At 46.7% G+C, this 24,582-nt stretch overlaps 1 protein-coding gene across 4 annotated transcripts in view; it reads right to left on the reverse strand.

Moving 5' to 3' along the window:
- The window catches only part of tenm2a (teneurin transmembrane protein 2a), a 217,581-nt gene that overhangs the window by 186,204 nt on the left and 6,795 nt on the right, over positions 1-24,582 (reverse strand). For 3 of the 4 annotated variants that reach the window (XM_056292265.1, XM_056292257.1, XM_056292250.1), the window contains exon 2: positions 6,757-7,047. In XM_056292265.1, coding sequence (XP_056148240.1) covers positions 6,757-7,047 — 291 coding nt within the window. Of the gene's footprint in view, positions 1-6,756; positions 7,048-8,547; positions 8,593-24,582 lie in introns of all 4 variants that reach the window. The other variant, XM_056292273.1, reaches the window with a different exon arrangement.

Genomic DNA, 24,582 nt, shown 5'->3' on the forward strand with positions numbered 1-24,582 from the left:
AGATCTCTCTCTCTCTCTCACTCTCACACACACACACACACACACACACACACAATTAAACACAGTTGTGCCCATAACCCCCCCTCCTCCCTTTGCAGGTACCATGTAAACAGTCTTTAAACACTGTTATCTTTGCAGAATTTCTGTGTAGATAACTTCATAAAAAAAAAAGAAAGAAAAAAAGCACAGAGCGCTTGGCCAATCTCTCCTCCGCAGCCTGAGTTCAGGTAAAACGTATATATGTGTGCACTGCTAATTGTGTTGAGACCGGAGAAGGCGATACGCGACTCGGCTGATGATTGTTTCTATCCAAAGGATCACACTCTTTAATTTGTTATCGACTAGTTTTGTTTGCTTCCAGACAGTTTCACTCCTTCCGTAATCAGGCATTTAAAAATAGACGATGTCGTTTAAGGGAGCCGCTATACGTAACGTCAAGAACACGTTGCGATCCATGTGAGCCAGTGGTTTGATTCGAAGGGCTTTTTTTGATCAGGTTTGTTTTATCATTCAAATTGACCACTGATTCTTAACCGTTTCTGTGACTCTCAAGGCTGTGTCTCCATTACGGGCCTGTCTTTCTCCTTGTTTTCTGTGGTTAACTAGTGCTTCCAGTGCCCTCACCCCATTACTGGTACTCCACCTTTTTTCAGAGACCAGTGCTTTGAGCATTTCAACTGTTCAGGAATTTTTATTTTTTTATTTTTTTCCTCCCCAATTGTATCTGGTCAATTACCCCCACTCTTCCGAGCCGTCCCGGTCGCTGCTCCACCCCCTCTGCCGATCCGGGGAGGGCTGCAGACTACCACATGCCTCCTCCAATACATGTGGCGTCACCAGCCGCTTATTTTCACCTGACAGCGAGAGGTTTCACCAGGGGGACGTAGCACATGGGAGAATCACGCTATTCCCCCCAGTTCCCCCTCCCCACTGAATAGGTGCCCCGACTGACAAGAGGAGGCGCTAGTGCAGCAAGCAGGACAAATACCCACCCATAGACACGGCCAATTGTGTCTGTAGAGACGCCCGACCAAGCCGGAGGTAACACAGGGATTCGAACTGGCGATCCCTGTGTTGGTAGGCAACGGAATAGACTGCAGCGTGCAGCTCATCGAGGCACTTTGCGTACCCATACCCAAACAGGGTGGGTGGGGCCTAATGACAAACAGGAAGGACTCACCGGAGATGCAAACGAGCAGCACAGAGCCGCGTCATAAAGAGTGCTAAGAAGAGCTAGAGCTTTTTTTTTATTACGCAGGGGGACATAAATATGTTTCAAAAAAACATTAGGAAAACAACCGGCCAATAAGCCGTGCAAGGATAGAAAATAAAGGGAACAGCTTAAAGTTGTTTTTTTTTCTTCTTATAATGTCAACACACTGCTTCCCTGCTTTTTATGTCACATAGCAACAGCAAAAGCATTACTCCTCCCAGCGCACAACACCTGTAGGCGCTCCGGGCGCTATGTAAACACTCACTTTCAGCTCTGCCGACAGAAAAGATACGTCTCTGGCGAGCACAAAGCCTGAGATGACAAAGCATGGAGCGATGAAATGACACGGAACTGGATCCTGGGACATCGGGTGTAAGTCTCTGTTTGTGTGCATGAGCGTGTGTGTGTATACCAGGGAAAAACCTGATACCACCTACCTTGTGAGGACATTTTATGGGTCCCCATGAGGACAAGGGGTCTATTTTAGGTTTTAGGGCTAGGTAAATGTTAGGTATGTAGTTATGATGGTTAGGGTTAGGGTTAAAGGCTAGGGAATGAATGTAGTCAACGAGTGACCCCCACAAGTATAGGGTCGCATGGTGTGTGTGTGTGTGTTCCTGACATCCTATTTTGGGGAACACATTTCTGACTAGAGACCAGTTAATTGGGGATGGCTTGTCCAACTAACAGCCATATCCCCCATTGGGAAACAGCTGGTTTTTGGGTCAGTGATTAAGGATAGGGTTAGGTTTGGTTAGGGTAAGGGTTCATGTCAAGGGCCGTCCACACGAAGAACGATAACTATAACGATAACAAAGTCAGCACCCACACTAAATAATGAAAACGTCCTGTAAACAGTGGTACCAAGCACACGCAGCACGCTCCAGCTGTATCAGTAGTTTAGGAAAATGGATCTACTGCTACTGTTGGCTGCTCCCGTTAGGGGCTGCCACAGCGGATCATCCATTTCCATTTCTTCCTGTCCTCTGCATCTTCCTCTGTCACGCCAGCCACCTGCACGTCCTCCCTCACCACATCCATAAACCTCCTCTTTGGCCTTCCTCTTTTCCTGTCCCCTGGCAGCTCCATATTCAGCATCCTTCTCCCAACATACCCAGCATTTCTCCTCCACAGCCAGTGAGGATGCACAAGCCAAGTGCATTTTTAGTGCCGGTCCCAAACCCGGATAAATGGGGAGGGTTGCATCAGGAAGGGCATCAGGAAGGGCATCCGGCGTAAAATCTTTGCCAAATCAAATATGCGGATCATAAGTTCGGGAAAATGGATACTGATGGATGAAGCGGATATTGACGACCTGTTACTGCTGTACGTTGTGCAGAGAGTGAAAAAGAAACCAAAAGGGTACGGATTCACGAAATTCTTCCAAGAGGAGAGGAGTTAGGAGAATCCAGCACTCAGGTAAGAGAGTTGTCATCTTTTGAAGACATTTTTTTTTAACAATACCAAACTCAGGGGCAGCTGGGAATCCGCCGCAGCCGGGAATCCGCCGCAGCCAGGAATCGAACCCGGATAGCATGCACCACAGGGGACTGCGCTAACCAGTTAACTAAAGGGTCCGACTCGTTAGCCAGGGGCTAGCGAGTCTAGTCAGCCGTGGTCGCTACATTACCCCCCCCCCCCATCGGGAAGCACGTCCCCACGCTTCAGCATATCAGCTCCCTCACGCCTCTGGGCACTCGCGCTTCTGATGGCCTCACGGTCTCTCCACCCCACTTCTGACACCAAGGCAGTGAATTCGGGGACAGCCGCAAGCCAGGAATCGAACCCGGAGAGCCCACACCACGGGCGACTGCGCTAACCGGTCAACTAAAGGGTCCATCCCTCACGCCTCTGAACGCCCATGATCATTCAAAGAATATATTTACAGCTACTGTTACAGTTGTTGTTCTTGATGGGGACGGCCCTTTAGGCATGTGGTTCTGATGGCTGAGGCTGGGGTTAAGAGCTAGGGAACGAACATAAGTCTATGTAATGTCCCCAAAAATGACCCACATGAACACGTGTGTGTGTATGTTTGTGTGTGTGTGTGTGTGTGTGTGTGTACATGCGTATGTGTCTGTGCAAGTTTGTGTGTGTGTGTGTGTGTATGTATATGTGTGCCAGCCATTAAGCAGATGGGTTTGGAAAGATAAAAGAGATTATATGAATATATCCATCAGTCACTCTGCCTCCTCCCTGCTGCCCCCCCCCCACCTACACACACACACACACACACACACACAAATGACAACCCTTTCTCTGTGGTATGTGAGGACTTTTCTAAAAGCCTTTTTGGGTCTTCTATTTTTACAGCAAAATTTGACCACGAAACATAATATGCCCAAAGACACACACACACACACACACACACACACACACACACACACACACACACACACACACACGCACGCGCCTTACGGGAACCCTCAGAACCCCAAACTGACACCTGTCAATCAAGCCGGCAAGCCACACTGGCAAGTGCGTAACGAGGGATGGTGAGACACACTGCAGGAAAGATGGGGAGCAACACAACACAGAGCAGCCTTAAAAGACAGGGAAGAAAGGCAGTGGAAAGAGGGAGATGAGGTAGGAGGAGGATTGGGGGGGGGACGGGGGGGAGGGACAGGTGGAGGTGGAGGTGAGACTTCAGAAGCTTGTTAGAGGCGCAGTGAGATGAGAGCTGTGCAGCGTGGCGTTTGGTGTTTTAGCATGTGTTTATGATGTTGTTTCTCTGCCTGCCTCCATCAATCTCTATTATTAGACCCTCAGATCCTCCCCCTGCCGCCACCGCTCCGACACTCCCGTCGCTCCTGCTTCACACGTCTTCCCGCGCATGCGCGCGGGTTCGCTCACACGTGCCCGCACACACACACACACACACACACACACACACACACACACACACACACACACACACACACAGACACACACACACACACAGGTAGGCCGACACTTCAGGCAGACATACAGACACCAAGAGACATACACATATAGTACATGGTGCATGCACAAGTGCACCCTGCCCTACAAAAACACACACACTAGTCGAGTCATTAAGTGTGATTGGAGTAAATCTGTGCTACTGAATGCCGTGAGGCATGAGACACCACTCAGATGCACTACTTTGGGCAGATTTAGGGTGCTAAGGGTAATTTTCCCCATTCATAAGTAAGTTAACTAATAAATTGAGTTGAGCAGACACGCACACAACCCTGCTCCTTTTATCCCTCAGCCTCCCCGCCGCTGGTTTCCTCCTTCCGGCAGAGGCGGTGATGCGGCACCACTGATCTAACTGTACAGTCTCTGAAACCACGAGAAAAGCTGAAACGGGCGAGCTGGGGTTCCCTTCGAAAATTGGTCTATAGGAGACAAACTGCTGAAAGTGTATGCATTTTGACCCCAGTATGCTTCTACCCATCCATCCATCCATCCATTATCCAAACCGCTTATCCAATCAGGGTCGCTGGGATGCTGGAGCCTAGCCCAGCAGTCATTGGGTGGCAGGCAGGGAGGCGTTATTATGAAACCCACTGCTTTTCTGGGTACTCTGTCTCTGATTGGCCCGTACTCGTTGCCTCCGTTGGTTAGGTTGGTTAAGGTTAGTGTTAGGGTGGGGTTAGGGATAGGGTTAGCCAATCGGAGATAGAGTAGGGCGGGTTTTCCTAGTCTTGCCAAAAAAAGCAGTGGGATCCATAATAACGGGGCAGGAAGACAAGCTGGACAGGCCGCCAGTCCATCACAGGCCCCCCCACACACCTAGGGACAATTTAGCACAGCTGATTCACCTGACCTACATGTCTTTGGAATGTGGGAGGAAATCCACGCCGACACGGGGAGAACATGCAAACCCTGCACAGAGGACGACCCCCCAAGGTTGGACAACCCCGGGGCTCGAACCCAGGACCGTCTTGCTGTGAGGCGGTCGCGCTAACCACTGCGCCGCCGTGCCTAAAAATAAACATACTACATGAATATATTAACTTTCACAGAGAGTTAAAAATTGCCATGAAAAACTTTTTCCTTTTTCTTTTTTTAAATGGCGGTTGCTTTTGAGCTACCAAAACACATTTCTGATCTTCTGTGCCAATCAACGCTCAATGACATCATATCGTGGGCAGATGATAGTCACCCTATAGCACTGGATTATGGAGCTTATTTTACAAGGTCTGCAAACGCTGGCGACGAAACCCATTCTCCTGGCCGCGAGACAGAGACGGCGTCGCGAGTCTGCAGCTGATATCTGCGGCTGGGAGATTAGCTTGGTAATTAACCGCAAAGCAATTATCGGGCGACAGGATGAGAGCCGCGTCTGGGGGAAGGTGTTTCTCGACGTGTTTAATAGGTGTTGAGTAGTTTGATCAGTCGGCAGGAGTTGTCTCTGATGTGGAGGCCCGCAGCCCGACGGAGCCTGATCGGGGGTTGATACACTCGGCTGCCGAGAATTCAATTAATTAGACTATTTCGTCTCCTTCCATCCACTTTTCATTAACCTCCATTGACACCTCGACGGAGCTCGCGCGCAGGTTTACGACTTCGTCAGGATTAACAAGGAAATGGGAAGTTAGCAATAAACAAAGTTGCCAGAGGAACGGTTTCCTCCGGGACACCTTTCACTCACAGGGGAGATTTACAGAAATAGAAAGAGAGTGAATGGAGAAGTTTCACACTCGGAGGGGAAAGATTAGCATCTCTCTGACTGTATCGCTGTGGTGGATCACAAAAGCAAACATGCTCCGGTCTCAAAGCTGTCTGTTAAATATCCAAGAGGTTTTTTTTTTTATGACGGCTGACAGATCAGCTGTAGGATCTGAGTAGATAAGTGGTATATAGAGAGGAGAGTTAAAGGCCTTTGGCTAAGAGCTATTGATGAAAATAAGGATCGGTCTCTTGGGGGGGGGGCTTCAACCACTGTTCTTCAAACTTCAAATCAGAAGCAGACTAAATCAATAAGTACGACTCTCCTACATTTCAAATAATGCCTGTTTGAGTTGCTTTTTTTTCCCGGTCTGTTCGAGCTACGATGTCAAGATTTCAAGAACAGACTTCCTTATATGAAATATACTCTCTCATAAACCCTCGCCGATAGAATAATAACGATCTCTAAAATAATAATCTCTATTACATCGCACCGGTGCACTCTTCCCCATCTTTTTTTAACCTATTCTGCTTCACTTATTCTCATTTACTCACTCACTCACTCGCTCATCCCTCACTCCCCCCCCCTCACTAACTTGCTCATCTCTCCCTCCCTTCCTCATTCCCTCCCTCTCACACCCTCACTACCTCCCTCCCTCCCTCCCTCACTAACTTGCTCATCCCTCCCTCCCTCACTCACACCCTCACTCGCTCATCCCTCACCCCCCCCACTCACTCACTCCCTCACTAACTTGCTCAACCCTCTCTCCCTCCCTCCCTCCCTCCCTCCCTCCTTCACTTAGTATCATACCGAGGACCTTTATCGGCATTTGTCAGAAACACGCACAATCCACATTGTTCCACCAGTCACCCATCCACTCCCACCAGCCTCATTCTTTCTGTCCTACCTGACTCATCGTCGGACTTGTCATTATCAGAGTCGGTGAGGGTGAGGGCCGAGTTCTCGCGGCTGGACACGCCGGAGCTGCGGCGGGACTTCACATCCCCTCGTCCGGCCCACAGCTGGATGGCCCTCTCCGGGGACAGAGGCCCCTCGGGGTCGGAGTCGGCGTCAGAGCCGGCGCTGAGGGAGTAGCCCCTCTGGAGCAGGCCCAGGTCAGGACAGTAGGGGACGGCAGCAGGGTGCGGAGGCGGCGGCGTCTCGCACACCCCCAGCTCGGCCAGAGTGAAGTTGCCAGCTGTCGGGGACAGAGAAGTTGTGATAACAGGAGTTGGGACCACACGGAGGAGGCGCACAAGCAAGAAGCGTGGGCTCTACAAACCCTGCACGCACAGTGGTACAAACAGGCCTACATGCGTTTGCGTTCTTGTGAGCAATTAGAGGCATTCACAAGTACACACGCTAATGAGCAAGGAGGCAAACACACACAGGAACATACTAATTAGGAAACCGCAGAGGTGTAGGCTGAAAATTGGGCTTTGGTGAGGAAGGCAGGAGGGAAGGGGAGGATGCAGCGGGAGTCAGACTCAAGCTAGTCGCTGGATGGAAGACTTATTGAAGGTTTTCTTAGCAGGTCTCCCCTAACCACCCTTTGCTCCCCCACATTGGCATTCATGAGGTGTTGACGCGAGATCAAAGGGCTGCTCTCCCGAGGCCCCTCAAGACAGTTGCGGGGCTCCTTTGCCACCTTCTGGGTCTGATCATCTCCCGAGCTGCTTCCCATCACACCCTGGACCCCGCGGCTCGCTCGACACACTGCAGCGTGCTGCAGCATGGGCCTTCCGTGTCCACAAGCCCCCCCGTCCGAGATAAACCGACGCCTCACGTCCAAAATAAATATATAAAATTATCCAAATTAAAGCACATCAAAAGAGATCAATAAACACTGCTGCAGCCCAATTAAATCCAAGCTGAGGAAAAAGCAATTAAGGAAAAAGGCATGCTCAACCAATTTATTCTCTATACTAATTAAAAGAGTATTGTGGATGCAATCGCTCACTATCAGCTGCCGGGGTAAAGGAATCGAGGGGAAAAAACAGTTGTGATTCACTTCATTAGCAGTTTGGAAAAGGAGAAAAGAGGAAGGGGGCGACTGGAGAGAGGTTGGCATTGCAGTGCCATATGATTCAGTGCTTTGGGAACGACACAGCTGTGTGACTGGGTTAACTGTGACTCATCAGGCACACAGATGCAATCAGAGAGAGGAATTAAACGGAGGAAAGTCGTCTGCTGGATCCTCACAACTCCTCTTCATGGCCTTGGCGCTGACTTGAGAATTCTGCTGGAAGTGCTCCGTGGCAAGGGCGAAGGAGAGGGAGGGACCGAGGGGGAAAAACTTGACTGGGGAACGGCTGAGAGGGAACTTCTACTTACTCAAACTACTGACCCGCACACAGAATGGAGGAGGGCAAATAAATCGACAGGTGGGCTCGAGTTACTAGGCTACAGCCTGCTAGTGCACTGCAACACAAAAATCGCTACACAGAATAGCAAGAGTAAAATTCTGGAAAATTTTTTTTACCCTTCTTCGTCTTCTTCCCCTCTCTAGCTTTTCCGCCCACTTCAAATAAAAGATGGAGAAAACAAAAAGGGAGCCATCTTTACTACACACAAATGCATATCGTACATCGGTGCATGATGGGTCTCTGTCGTGTGCTAGTTGGCAAGTTGTAATTCTGTGGTTATTGCACGCTACAGAACTCTACAGGATCTAAGGCTAGTCACTGCACACTCATACCTGAGATGAAGTACCGCAGAAAGAGGGGAGAGAACTCCAGGAAGCCTGAGAGAGCAAAACAAATGGCTTCTTTAACACGAGTCAGCACAACGCTCCACATGTACATTTTTGACAGGATTTACGCAAAGCATATCACCCTGGAGCAGAGGTGTAAAAACCCGGTCCAGAAAAGTAAATGTCCAAACCGCGTATTTGCTCCAACCATGTTACTAAACCGGCTGATTTCGCTAGCTAGTTTCCCCTGCCTAGTTGAGGAGTGGTGTTGACTAGAATCTGCTGGTGTAGTGCACGAGTGGAGCAAATACATGGTTTGGACTTTTACTTTCTGGACCTGGTTTTCACACCTCTGCCCAGGAACATTAATAATAAGGAGGCCACGAGCAAACTTCTAATCTGAACAACGGTAGCACGAGGAAACGGTACATAATACACAGACAACTGAGGGTTTTTTCCCAAGTGTGTGTGTGTGTGTGTGTGTGTGTGTGTGTGTGTGTGTGTGTGTGTGTGCACATGTGTTCGCATATGTAAGCATATTCACCATCCTATCCCAACAATCACCAGCCTATGCAATTTGCATTTCATAAGCAGCAATTACAAATCCAGCCTCCAATCCCTCCGTGTCACCGTCAGCAGCGCACAAAAAAAATGCTATTGTGATCTACATGCACTCAAACAAAGATTAATTGGCACTAGGGCTAAAAGCAGACGTGAAAATCTATCTCACTTATTCCACAAATAGAGAAGCAATCATATGTTAGGTATGTCATATTATGACAGATGTGGAGGTGCTTACTGCTCTGAATATTCCAAGCAGATCAATGGTGCTCTCGCGCCGCACCGTATTGCGGCTGTCACCGCTGGCGTTACAGTGCATATTAATGCGTGTGGCTCTGTAGGTATTGTGTAGACGAGCAAACACATCTGCCAAACTTCAAGCGGCTGCAGGCGCGTGTACCTTGCCCACGCCGCGTCTTCGTTCCCTGTGCCCGTGGGTGTTTGCTCGTCAGTTGGTCCGCGTGTTGGCTGGGACCGTGTCCGTATACGTGTGTTTGCTTGTGTGTGTGTGTGTGTAATCAGCTGCGTTGGATTGAGCTTTCGGATTAGAGAAGTGTGATCTTGCACACTTCACTGAATGCTGTTCACTAATAGAGAGGGAAAAGGGAGGAGGAGAGAGGGATGGATAGGGTGGAAATAAGAGGAGAAAAAGAGAAAGACAGAAGGGGTAGAAACGCTAAAGGAGGGCGTCTGGGTAGCGTGGCGGTCTATTCCATCGCCTACCAACACAGGGATCGCCGGTTCGAATCCCCATGCTACCTCCGGCTTGGTCGGGCGTCCCTAAAGACACAATTGGCCGTATCTGTGGGTGGGAAGCCGGATGTGGGAATATGTCCTGGTCACTGCACTAGCGCCTCCTCTGGTCGGTCAGGGCGCCTGTTCGAGGGGGAGGGGGAACTGGGGGGAATAGTGTGATCCTCCCATGTGCTACATCCCCCTGGTGAAACTCCTCACTGTCAGGTGAAAAGAAGCGGCTGACGACTCCACATGTATCGGAGGAGGCATGTGGTAGTCTGCAGCCCTCCCAGGATCGGCAGAGGGGGTGGAGCAGTGACCAGGACGGCTCGGAAGAGTGGGGTAATTGGCCGGATACAATTGGGAAGAAAAAAAGGGGGGGGCACTTAAGGAATGGAAGGTTACTAGGTTACAAATATATCCTCCATGGTGAAATGTGAAACGCTTTCTCCTTCCATCCATTATCCCTACCGCTTATCCTGCTGTCAGGGTCACAGAGATGCTGGAGCCTATCCCAGCAGTCGTTGGGCGGCAGGCGGGGAGACACCCAGGACAGACCGCCAGGTCATCACAGGGTCCACACACACATTCACACCTAGGGACAATTAAGCATGGCCGATTCACCTGACCTACATGTCTTTGGATTGTGGGAGGAAAACTGGAGCACCCGGAGGAAACCCAAGCAGACGTGGGGAGAACATGCAAACTCCATACAGAGGACGACCCGGGCGACCCCCCAAGGTTGGGCGATCCTGGGGCTCGAACCCAGGACCTTCTTGCTGTGAGGCGACCGTGCTAACCACTGTGTCACCGTGCCGCCGGAACGCTTTCTTTAGGTAGGAAATATAAACCGTCTCGCACTTCTTTTCTTGGGGACTACTTTTCAGCCATCATCTTCTGTTTAATTCACTCAACTGAATCAAATATTCCACTGTTTGTCTCAACGACACAAACATAAGGAAGGAAATACAACAATAAATCAGGCAAAGTCAACTTCGATTTGACTTTCAAGACGCGATGTGTGGAGCGTGCATGACGACTACACATTTATTTATACATACATTCATATATACATTTATTCAAAAGAAATAATGGAAACAGGAAAAAAAACAGATTATTTGAAACATTCATTGAATTCCTCCTGAACAACAGGCTGCACACAGGACACGAAAATAAAAATAAAAAGACATGATGCATGCATTCAATTCCAACAGAACTGTGAGAGAGCAGGACCTGGAAAGTGGGTGAAGAGATGACAAAAAAACAAAACAAAAATAAAAACATAATACAACAGTAGTCAGTCTTGCATGCTTTAAATTCCGTTGCAAAGCAGCAACACCGGGTAGGAACTCGGCATGTGAAGCTTCAGTGTGTGGTGAATTATTTTTTCCCTGTTAATGTCTAATTTGAGTATCAAATTGTATTTTGGGAAGTGCATGTGCAGTTTCTACTGTCACAATAAAATAGGTAGAATAGGACAAAAGGGACATATCGACAGGACTCGCATGCAGCGTTTCTGTGTGAGTGGGCGTTCGCAAAGAAATCTGTTAAACAAGCCGTGTTTCTATCAATGAAATTCAAATATTATAACAGATGAAAAAAAAAAAAACATAAATGTGCACACACACACACATAAATAAAAAAAACCCCAAGAGAAATAGAAAAAGCTAAGGAAAAGAAAATCATAATTTTATGCTTGTTAGCAGTTTGACAGGCAGCAGGATACTGCATCACGGAGGCTGACTTTTATTCACCCCACCATGTATTTCCATAAAGAATGTAAAGCAAGCAGGACCCATGTGCTTCAATGCCTGCAATTATGCTTCATTTTCTGGATCCAATAGTTTACAGTCGGGCCACCCTTTGAGATGCCATTTTCAGCATCGTGGGGGTAGCATCAGTTCAAAACAAGTTCCTATTTGCCCTGAAGTGCTGAACCAGTGAACTGATTGGCTCCTGAGTGGAGGACACATTATGATAAGAAGGGCAAGGCAGCTGTGCACAGTAGGTCCGACCATAATTCCAAAAAGTAGCTGAAATTTGTGTTAATGGTAAAAGCTGTATTTCCTTTACTGTTCTCAGGAAAATGATCTCATTTGTGGTTAACAGCCACAGAAATGCCTATATTATGTATATTCAGCATTTCCATCATCAGTGAATTTGAATGTAAAAACCCCCCAGTGTTGGGGCGTCTGGGTAACATAGTGGTCTATTCCGTTGCCTGCCAACACGGGGATCGACGGTTCGAATCCCCGTGTTACCTCCGGCTTGGTCGGGCATCCCTACAGACATAATTGGCCGTGTCTGCGGGTGGGAAGCCGGATGTGGGTATGTGTCCTGGTCACTGCACTAGCGCCTCCTCTGGTCGGTCGGGGCGCCTGTTCGAGGGGGAGGGGGAACTGGGGGGAATAGCGTGATCCTCCCACGCACTATGCCCCCCTGGCGAAACTCCTCACCGTCAGCTGAAAAGAAGAGGCTGGTGACTCCACATGTATCGGAGGAGGCATGTGGTAGTCTGCAGCTCTCCCAGGATCGGCAGAGGGGGTGGAGCAGCCACCAGGATGGCTCAGAAGAGTGGGGTAATTAGCCGGATACAACTGGGGAGAAAAAAAGGGGGGGGGATCCAAAAAACAAAACAAAAAAATTCCCAGTGTTAAAGATGACCATGGCTACGTCAGTACTCCCTGCAATTGCCCAAGGTTGATAGGTGGACGCTCCCTTCGACAGATGCTGAATTTGAGTTTATCCCAATGGTGTTCAATTGGATCGATAACGGGGGATTGTAGTACCAAGGTCACTGACGTCATTTCATCGTGAATGTTCTGCAAACCACTCCTGGACAATAACTGCAGCATGACAGTGAGTATTATCTTGGTGAAAGTGCCCAACCTCTTGGGGATACATGATGGCCATAAACGGTTGAACCTGGTCTGCTATGATATTCAAGTATGCTGTCAAGGCATCAAGGCATCAATCTACAGATGGACCTATTCCTTTTAAAATGTACCTTCCCCACCGGCCTTTACAGTTGTGTAACCAGTCATCAACAATCCAGTGCTGATGATTCTTTGCCCGCTGCGAAAATCTTCGGCGGTACACCATGGACAGGTGAGATTTATCCTGTATTTCCTACTGTTATACCCCAGCAAGAGTGTGATGCATTGTGTGTTGCGAAAATGGTCATTGTACCACACAACTCTATTGTGATGTGAATTGTCATCACTGTTGAAAACTGTTGACTGGAGAGTAACTTGTTATGGACTGAGCCTTGTGTCCCATGTTCAGTCACCAAGGGCTGCCTCCCACATAGCAAACTTTTTGGCGAGGCGTCTTGTGATTTGGTACATTAATTGTACACCCTTGAGATTGCTGTAGTCCCAAAGCCCAGCAACTCTACGGTCTTGGCGATGCTCAAACCTGGCTCCTGACACCCACTATCATGCCTTTTTCAAAGTCCATATGACCAGGCTCTCAGCCCATTGGAGGTAGTCCATTCACACGCAAAGCAAGTGTGGAATGGAGTTGCTGGTGTATGCATACATTTATATGTAGTGACACATATGTAAATGGAAAGAGAGGGCTCACCTCTTCTGCAGGTGCAGTTTCTATTTTTACTTTTCTGGTCCCTATATATATATATATATATACACTCACTTGCCACTTTATTAGGTACACCTTGCTAGTACCGGGTTGGACCCCCTTTTGCCTTCAGAACTGCCTTAATCCTTCGTGGCATAGATTCAACAAGGTACTGGAAACATTCCTCAGAGAGTTTGGTCCATATTGACATGATAGCATCACGCAGTTGCTGCAGATTTGTCGGCTGCACATCCATGATGCGAATCTCCCGGTCCACCACATCCCAAAGGTGCTCTATTGGATTGAGATCTGGTGACTGTGGAGGCCATTTGAGTACAGTGAACTCATTGTCATGTTCAAGAAACCAGTCTGAGATGATTCGAGCTTTATGACATGGCGCGTTATCCTGCTGGAAGTAGCCATCAGAAGATGGGAATACTGTGGTCATAAAGGGATGGACATGGTCAGCAACAATACTCAGGTAGGCTGTGGCGTTGACACGATGCTCAATTGGTACTAAGGGGCCCAAAGTGTGCCAAGAAAATATCCCCCACACCATTACACCACCAGCCTGAACCGTTGATACAAGGCAGGATGGATCCATGCTTTCATGTTGTTGACGCCAAATTCTGACCCTACCATCCGAATGTCGCAGCAGAAATCGAGACTCATCAGACCAGGCAACGTTTTTCCAATCTTCTATTGTCCAATTTTGGTGAGCCTGTGCGAATTGTAGCCTCAGTTTCCTGTTCTTAGCTGACAGGAGTGGCACCCAGTGTGGTCTTCTGCTGCTGTAGCCCATCTGCCTCAAGGTTCGACGTGTTGTGCGTTCAGAGATGCTCTTCTGCATACCTCAGTTGTAATGAGTGGTTATTTGAGTTACTGTTGCCTTTCTATCAGCTCGAAGCAGTCTGGCCATTCTCCTCTGACCTCTGGCATCAACAAGGCATTTTCGCCCACAGAACTGCCGCTCACTGGATATTTTCTCTTTTTCGGACCATTCTCTGTAAACCCTAGAGATGGTTGTGTGTGAAAATCCCAGTAGATCAGCAGTTTCTGAAATACTCAGACCAGCCCGTCTGGCACCAACAACCATGCCACGTTCAAAGTCACTTAAATCACCTTTCTTCCCCATTCTGATGCTCGGTTTGAACTGCAGCAGATCGTCTTGACCATGTCTACATGCCTAAATGCATTGAGTTGCTGCCATGTGATTGGCTGATTAGAAATTTGCATTAACGAGCAGTTGGACAGGTGTGCCTAATAAAGTGGCCGGTGAGTGTATGTGTATATATATATATATATATATATATATATATATATATATATATATATATATATATATATATATATATATATATCACTGTCCTGAATGAAACACAAGGAATTTACCAGTACATCAGTAAAATAGGGCAGCACGATGGTTAGCGCAGTCACCTCACAGCAAGAAGGTCCTGGATTTGAACCTCGGGGTTGTCCAACCTTGGGGGGTCGTCGCGGGTCGTCCTCTGTGTGGAGTCTGTGTGGGTTTCCTCCAGGTTCTCCGGTTTCCTCCCACAGTCCAAAGACATGTAGATCAGGTGAACTGGCTATACTAAATTTTCCCTAGGTGCGAATGTGTGTATGTGTGTATGTGTGTGTGTGTGTGTGTGTGTGTGTGTGTGTGTGTGTGTGTGAGCCCTGTGATGGCCTCCCGGCCTGTCCAGGGTGTCTCCCCACCTGCTACCCAATGACTGCTGGGATAGGCTCCAGCATCCCCGCAACCAAGCAGTTTGGATAATGGATGAATGGATGGATGGATCATTAAATGGCACCAAAGGATGAACAGTAGGTAGGGGGAGTCCAGATCAACAGAGGCAGGGGTCTATCGTATCACATCAGATAGGGCCTGAGGTGCAGACTGTGTAAAGATATCTCTTAAACAAATAGTAGCAGGGTAAAAGATGCAAGTGGGAACAGCATACACTGAGCTGCAGAAAGCTGAACAGTGAACAGAAAGCTGCAGTGGAGGTAGAGGTAGCGATCCCAAGTGACCACAACATCAAGAAGAAGCAATATGAGCTACTGGACAAATACCAAGGTACTGAAAGAGGAACCAGAGAAGACGTGGAAAGTGAAGGCAAAAGTGGTCCCGGTGGTGGTATTAGTATTAGGAGCTGTGACTCTCAAGTTGGGAAAGGGGCTCCAAAATATTCCTGCGGTAACATCCGAGATCTGCATCCAGAAGAGTACAGCTGCAGGAACTGTACAGAACCCTGTGAGTGCTAAATGATATTACTGAGTATGCTAATGAGAGGGCTCTATAGTCATGCACTTTACACAATCTGATCAGACCAGTTTGGCTTAAAACGCCACAGTTAAATCCTATAGCGCTGAACAAGGACTGATAGGCTGTATAATTTTTCACTAGAGGAATGTTTTGTTTTTTATGCGCACAGTAAAACCCTGAGCAACAGTTTTGTTTGAGGCCCATATCTGCTTCGTAGTTACGAAACAATTTACAGTCCATTTCTCTAGCCTAGAATTAAAAAGCTTAGCCTCTCGGTGGCATTGAGCCAAGTGCTGTCTCATGCTCATCTTGCCTTTCATAGAGGAGATTATTTTGGAGTTTTTATTGTGCCGGGAATAAATAACAGTGATTTGTAGCAGCTCATTCTGTCAAGCTAGCTAAGGAGAGATTTATCCTGGCATCTCACAAAAAAGCTTCCAACAAATCCAAAGAAAATCGTGGCTACCTTAATTCGAGCATTAGTTTTCAAGGTAAACGTTCACTTCGAATTAAAGAAAGGGAACAATATGACCTGCGTTGGAAAAAAAAAGATTAGGAAATTAATGATCTTATTTCTAATACAGAGCTCAAGCTCGGCAAATGTCTCTCAATGTTATGCAGTCCTCATTAGACACAGTGTGTGACCGGCTAGATTGCCTAGATATGCTATGTCATTACTTTCCATGTGTGACCGACATGTCATGACAGGATGACCATAAAAACTAGTGATTAATCTCATGGGGCCCTGGTGTTGATTATCCAAAATTCAGTTCACACAAATATAAATATAACTACCTACACAGGCAGACAAGTACGGACATATCGGCAATCAAACACACACACACACACACACACACATACACAAAGCTCACCCCCCAGCAAACATGGCCCCTCATTAGCACCATCATTAGCACTGCAGCAAAAAGCTAACAAATCTTTCCAAATACAATCTCTTGAGTCAGTCTCTCTTTAGGCTCAAAGGCCTCATGGGCCCTAGCATTTACCATTGAGGGGACAAATATTGGTGTGACACATCTTCCGCCCTTGACTGAGTAAGATCTACACCTGCCCAGAGGACAACAGTGTGGGGAGAAAAGGACATGATAGGGCACGACATGATACATTGCACTTCAGAGGAGGATCTGTATGGACAAGTGCAGACGGATCGGCAATCAGACACACACACACACACACGTGCACACACACACACACATGCACACACACACACACACCGAAACAGAAATTTTCTCTGGATTACAGCCCATGATCGGTAAACACATGCCACAGTATTCCCCTGTAACACCCAAATATTCATCTTACCTCTTCTTGGGTATCAATAATAAATGAAAGACTTATTTGGAATGTTGAAAAATAAGGATAATTTATATGCCACAATTTGAAAACAAATGTGGATTATTAATCATTATTATTTTCATTATTTATTTCATGTTTCCCGTTTTACACCCTGCAGAGCCGGGTCCAAACTATGGACCTGAGGCACTATGGAGCAGATGTCACTTGATTGACAGTACTCATCATAATATGTGGGCTGTTCCGAGTAGGGAAATCTTCTGGACTGCATGGATGTTGATGTTTCCTGAGATATGGTTGGTGAACTTTTCCATTCCCTTCTTCATGAGTCCTTGAGCTCCGATGACCACTGGTGTTGTTTTGGTCTTCATTCCCCACATCCTGTTGATTTCAATCTCCAGGTCTTTGTACTTGGTCAGCTTCTCTGTGACTTTCACTGAGGTGTTTTTTTCGGGTGGTATTGCCATATCGATGAGCATGCCCCTCTTTTGCTTCCTATCCTTGATAACGATGTCGGGCTTGTTGGCTTTTATCTCTCTGTCAGTGTAGATGGGCATGTCCCAGAGGATGGTGGCATCATTGTTCTCAGTGACCGTTTATGGCTGATGTTCGTACCACTTCTCAGTTGTCTTGATCTTGTAACTCCTGCAGATCTTCCTATGCAGGTATGCTGCTGCCTTGTTGTGCCTGTACATGTACTCGGTCTTTGCCAGTTCTGGGCAGCCTGAGACAATGTGGTCGATGGTTTCTTCGTACATTCCACAGATTCTGCATTTTGGGTCTGTTCCATCTTTGATGATGTGATGGTGATAGGATCTGGTTGCCAGGCTCTGGTCTTGTGCAGCAATTATCAGGCCCTCCGTCTCTGCTTTCAGTCCAGTGCTCCTCAGTCACTGGTGTGTCTTTTGTTGGTCCACGTCTGCATCTTTCATTCTTTTTGGGTACTTCCTGTGCATTGCTTTGTCCTCACTGGTTTTTTGCACTTGTTGCTGGCCATGGTGTTTTGCCTTCTGCTTCACTCGTTTGGCATAGATGGTAGTTGCCTCATTTTCTGTTGGTGGGGTTTCTGGGACATCAAGCTCTTTCTTGAATTGTGCAGTGTCTTTATTGATGGAGTAGATCTGATGTTTTACTATTCAGAGGAATGGGTCATTTGTTTTTGTCAGGTATGCATCCAGCCTGATAGCGGTAGTCTTGAAGGTCAGTTCGAGCTGGACTAGGCCTCATCCTCCTGAAGCTCTTGGTAGGTACAGCCTGTCGACATCTGCTTTTGGGTGGTGCATCTTCTCCATGGTCAGCATCTTTCTTGTCTTGGTGTCTTGTCTCTTGATGTCCTTCAGTTTCCAATTGATGATGTTGAAGTTGTACGTCACTACAGGTATCACTAGGGTGTTGATAGCTTCAATTCTGTTAGCTGCATTGAGTTCGCTCTTTAGTACCATACACACTCTCCTATGGTACTCTTCGGATCTGCTCCTTCATGGTTGCGTGTTGTATGCCGTCTCCTTCATTTACTCCTCCTTGGTACTTGTATGTGCCATCTTGGTCTAGCTCTTTAATTACAGTGTCAATGTCAAGGTCTAAGTCTGCAGTCTTGATAAGTCTTCCTTTCTTGAAAGTTGCTTTGGCACACTTGTCGTTTCCAAATTCCATCTTGATGTCATCGCTGAAGGTCTTGACGATGGTGAGTAGATCCTTCTGCTGATTGTCGTCCTTGGTAAACGTCTTGAGGTCGTCAATATACATAGAACAGGTGGGTCAGTTTACAATTCTGTGATTTGTACCCATCGCTGCTGTTGTTCAGTAGATTGCTGAGTGGTGCTTGTGGAAGGCAGAAGAGCAGTGGTGATAGTGAGTCCCCTTGGAAGATTCCCCTTCTGATGTTGATTGGTCTCGATGTCAACAACCCGTCTGCATGATGGTGATTCAGGGTGGTCTTCCAGGTCTTCATGCTCTCCGTGATTAATTTGAAAGTTGTTGGGCTTCTCTGTTGATCTTGAGGCTCTTCTCTATCCAGGAGTGTGGCATGCTGTCAAATGCTTTCCTGTAGTTAATCCATGCTGTTGACAAGTTCTTTTTCTTCGATTTGACCTCTTGCAATATGGCTTTATTGATGAGTAGCTATTAATTATTATTATTATTATTATTAGAAGGGTAACAGCAAGAGTTAAAGGGAAGGTTTACAAGATGGTTGTGAGACCAGCTATGTTATATGGTTTGGAGACAGTGGCACTGACAAAAGACAGGAGGCGGAGCTGGAGGTGACAGAGTTGAAGATGCTAAGATTTGCTTAGATTTTCACTGGGAGTGATGAAGAAGGTAAGGATGAGGAATGATTATATTAGAGGGACCGTTCAAGTTGGACAGTTTGGAGATAAAGCCAGAGAGACAAGATTGAAATGGCTTGGACATGTGTGGAGGAGAGATGCTGGGTATATTGGGAGAAGGATGCTGAATATGGAGCTCCCAGGGAAGAGGAAAAGAGGAAGACCAAAGAGGAGGTTTATGGATGTGGTGAGGGAGGACATGCAGGTGGCTGGTATGACAGAGGAAGATGCAGAGGACAGGAAGAGATGGAAACGGATGATCGCCGAGTAGTAGTAGTAGATTATTTATTATAATTACTTTTATATTATTTAGATACTATTTATTATTTATTATATATAATTATTTTTTCTTACTTATTATTTATATTATAAAAACTTATTTATACATGTATATTTATTATTAAGATTTTTTGTCAGGTCAATGTTAATATTCAATATTAGTTAATATAATGACAGTAGGGAAGCAAAGAGCTGAGCACTAAAATAGTTCCCATCCCTGTATACCGCTGCTAAAGATGTACTGGGAGACAATAGCTGAGTAAATCTGTCTTTTTCCTCATATCACCACACCAGATATACCAGCGCAGACAATAACAGATCACGCAGTGTATACTAAGATCAAGATCAATGAGAGGGTATTGTCTACATTTGGAGTACAACTCAGCTATTAATATCCCTCTTTCTTGTATTCTGCCAATGGATTTCCCAAGTGTTTATGGATTCACACAGCTTTCCCAATATATTCCAAGTATATGCCAATAATTCCCACAACTGCAGCTAAAAAATGGATTCGAGATGGCTGCAAAAGCCAACACCATCGTGCAAAAATGGACTATCAACACCAAAAATAATTACTATAATATTATTGTGCTTTTTTGTTTCTGCTGGTTTTTTTGTCTCATTCGTATGCAGACACTAATATTTTTGTTGTGTAGAAGAACGAGAAGTTCCTCAAGTGTTCTTACAGCATTACTGTAGTAGCAATGTTGTGATGCATGGCTTTAAATGTTATAGTATATAGTATTGTGGTGAAAAAAAAACAAAAGAAATATTGAAGTAATTTTCTATTTTCTATGGTGTTTTTGTGTGGGCCAGAAGCCATGAGGTGTGCATAAACCCCAGTCTCTAACATGTTGAAATATCCCATTTTTGGTTGGTAAACTGCTTGAGGATTATTGTAGTACGGTATTCACACAATGTTTACATTTGTCATCTCTGGCAGATGGCCTGATATTGATGTGTTAGTGCCGATGCAGACACTCCCTCCGCATCTCTGTTATCCATTCCTCTCTGGTCATTTTGCCTACATACATCCTCCCTCGCTCCTTTATTCCCTCGCCCCCCGCAGCCCCGTACACACCGAATCAATCCATCTTCTCTCCCTCCATCCCCACCCACCATTCCAAACTACTTTCTTCTCATTCTATAGCCCCATTGTTTATGTCCGTCTTCATCTGCTTCATAATGCCGCAGTTATGGAAGCTAATTTACACATGCAATGACGTGAAGTGAAATGCAAATGAGATTCACATCTTTTTTAGCTACTAGAGGAAGAAATGAACAAACACACAGAGGAGCAGGCACATGAGCAGGTGACATGTGAATACACAAAGGTAACAGCGCACACACACTCACACACGCTCATTTACACAGAAACATATACATGCATACACACACTTAAGACTCATGAAAATATGTAATTACAAATATATATAATCACGCACACAGGTACGCACGCACGCACGCACGCACGCACACACGAACGCACGAACGCACACATACACTCACTTACTCATATATACAGAAACATACATACATACACACACTTAAGACTTGTGAAAGTATATAATTACAAATATATATATAATCGCACACACACACACACACACACACACACACACTTACACACACACACTCCAATATACAGAAACATATACATGCATACACACACTTTAGACTCATGAAAATATATAATTACAAATATATATAATCACACACACACAGACTCATATACACACACAGACTCACATATACAGAAACATACATGCATACACATAGGTAAGACTTGTGAAAATATATAATTACAAATATATATAATCTCACACACACACACACACACACACACACACACACAGTGTCACATATTAGGTCTGGGGAGCATGTTTAATTACAGCCCAGGAAGCTAGCGCCTGAAAGCAGATGAAAAAAAAAAATCACACTTGATAACTGTGACATTTACAATCTGCCTCATTTATCAAAAGCTGCCAAAGCGGAGTCAGAGAGGGCCATTACATAGTAAACACAGATTAACTAAGCCCTCACAAAATCCACAAAACATTGTCAGAGGAACGATTTTTATTCGGGGGGAAAGCGCTGATGTCAGCACGCATTTCCTCGGACACCGTCCATTAGTTGTCTCATTTGTAAGCCGACGTTGTTGTGTATGTGCGTGCACGCGCATGCTAGTGTGTAACGCTCCGGTGCTAAATAGCTAGCATCGTCGAGGCCCGGGCAGGCTTTGACACAGCATTACGTGTCTGCCTCTTACTCATATGGATAATCTTATAAAGTGAAACCCAAGGGCACATCAGTATTATGGAAACCAACACTTACTGCTAGTCATACCACTCATCTCAACACAGCCATTAATCACACACACACACACACACACACACACACACACACACACACACACACTTCCTCAAAAAGAGCAAATGGATGGATGGGTTGAGTCGGGAGTGCTTTTTTTTTGGACCAACATAGGAGTGGAAGCCAATCACCCCGGGGTATTCTTCAGCTTCTCTTCTGCACTATCGCCACAGCTACAGCATGCTTTTGAGATTCCCTCGCCAGTGGCGGCGCATGCCAGGGATGAAAGAGAGAGAAACAGACGGAGAGAGACAGAGAAATGGAGATAAAGAAGGAGGAAGATCGGGAGGGGGACTGCTGGGGGGGGTCGGGGGGGGGCTGCACTTGATATCATGGTCATTTATGGTTAATGGCATATATCTGCGTTGTTCTCTCTTTGAGCATCAACAGCCCAGGTTTAACATGATGCTCCCGCTCCCGTTAGGGGTCGCCACATCCATTTCCATCTCTTCCTGTCCACTGCATCCTCCTCTGTCACACCAGCCACCCGCATGTCCTCCCTCACCACATCCATAAACCTCCTCTTTGGCCTTACTCTTGTCCTCTTCCCTGGCAGCACCATATTCAGCATCCTTCTCCCAATATACCCAGCATCTCTCTTCCACACATCTCCAAGCCATCTCAATCTTGTCTCTCTTGCTTTGTCTCCAAACCGTCCAACCTGAGCTGTCCCTCTAATATAATCGTTCCTAATCCCGTCCTTCTTCGGTCGCTCCCAATGAAAATCTTAGCATCTTCAACTCTGCCACCTCCAGCTCTGCCTCCTGTCTTTTGTCAGTGCCACTGTCTCCAAACCATATAACATAGCTGGTCTCACCACCATCTTGTAAACCTTCCCTTTAACTCTTGCTGGTACCCTTCTGTGGCAAATCACTCCTGACACTCTTCTCCACCCACTCCACCCTGCCAGCACGCTCTTCTTCCGCTCTCTTCTGCACTCCCCATTACTTTGGACAGTTCACCCCAAGTATTTAAACTCATCTGCCTTCATCACCTCTACTTCTTGCATCCTCAACATTCCACTGTCCTCCCTCTCATTCACACATATCTATTCCATCTTACTCCTACTGACATTCATTCCTCTTCTCTCCAGTGCATACCTCCACCTCTCCAGGCTCTCCTCCACCGGCTCCCTACTCCTGCTACAGATCACAATGTCCACACACACACACACACACACACACACACACACACACACACACACACACACACACACACACACACACACACACACACACAGCTAAGCCCTGAACAAGACAGTGAAGGAGAATGCCTGATTTGACCATTAATATCATGTAAGGCCAACAGCAGGGAGGAAACAATGAAAGAGAAACAGAGCGAGAGAGAGAGAGAGAGAGAGAGAGAGAGAGAGAGAGAGAGAGAGAGAGAGAGAGAGAGAGAATGAGAATGAGAGAGTGAGATAGAAACAGAGTGAGAGAGTGAGAGCAAGAGAGAGAATGTGAGAGCAAGAGAGTGAGAGAATGAATGTGAGAGCGAGCGAGAGAGCGAGCGAGAGAGAGAGAGAGAGAGAGAGAGAGAGAGAGAGAGAGAGAGAGAGAGAAAGTAGGCATGAATGATGCAATAGGGGAGCAGAAAAGGTCATCAGAGAAACAACTGGAGAGTAAGAAAAAGTGGAAGGGTGAGAGCTGGAGCGCCTGAAAGACAGGGAGAAAAAGAGCAAGCGAGAGAAAATGACAATGGGAAGTAGATGGTGTCAAGTGTTGTCTAGGCAGGCGGTAAGGAGGCTGGAAGAGGCGGGTGTCCCAGCATGCCTCCTAGCCCGAGGGGTGAGGCAGCGGAGGGGAATAGAGAGGGGCTCATTTTCCTTCTTGTAAAAGGCAAGGCCAGAGCTCAGAGAGACTCTAATGGCTCTGATAAAAAACCTGTTGTCCCGAGGAGGACCTGCAGGGGAGACACACGGGGGGGGGGGGGGCACTGAACAAGAGCCGACATGAGATAGAGAGGGTGAGAAAGAGAAGAACAAGGAGCGGTAGGAGAGCGGGAGAGGAGGAGGAAAGAAAGGCTGAGTCAACAGAGTTGACAGGAGACCAGTGAGAAAAGGAGGGGAGGTAGTATAAAAAGAGACAGAGGGAGAGATGAATAAGAAAAAAATGGGAGACAGACAAGACTGACAAGCAGGGAGAGACGGGGAGTGTGGCGGAGCGGTGTTCTCGTTCTTACTATTATGTACTTGTGTCGGCTGCTCACAGAGCCGAGTGGAAGTCAAAGATTTCCAGGCAGACGTGACTTGCCCTTTCATAAAAGACGCTAACAAATGCTCGAGACTTTATATTTCCGGGTTAAGCATGAAAACGGTGAGGATCTAATTAGGAACACTGATGTTTTCCATAAAGGTGACATGGTATTGTGGAGCAAACACTTCTAACGAACGTTCTGAGCTGCAACATGTTATAGTGTGCAGGGTGTTAATTGGCAATGCTTATCCAAGCACGCCAGCTAATGAGTGTGTAATGGGGGAATCAACGGGGGCGACAGCCAATGAAAGCGTGGTGTCCCGTGGATCAATAGGAATACACGGGCAAACCTCCTCTATTCCGTGTGGCGGGATTGTTGGAGAGGTTCAAGTGTTGGAGACTCGAAAACCAATTA

This window comes from Lampris incognitus, chromosome 1, assembly GCF_029633865.1.
Source record: "Lampris incognitus isolate fLamInc1 chromosome 1, fLamInc1.hap2, whole genome shotgun sequence".
Taxonomy (NCBI): domain Eukaryota; kingdom Metazoa; phylum Chordata; class Actinopteri; order Lampriformes; family Lampridae; genus Lampris; species Lampris incognitus.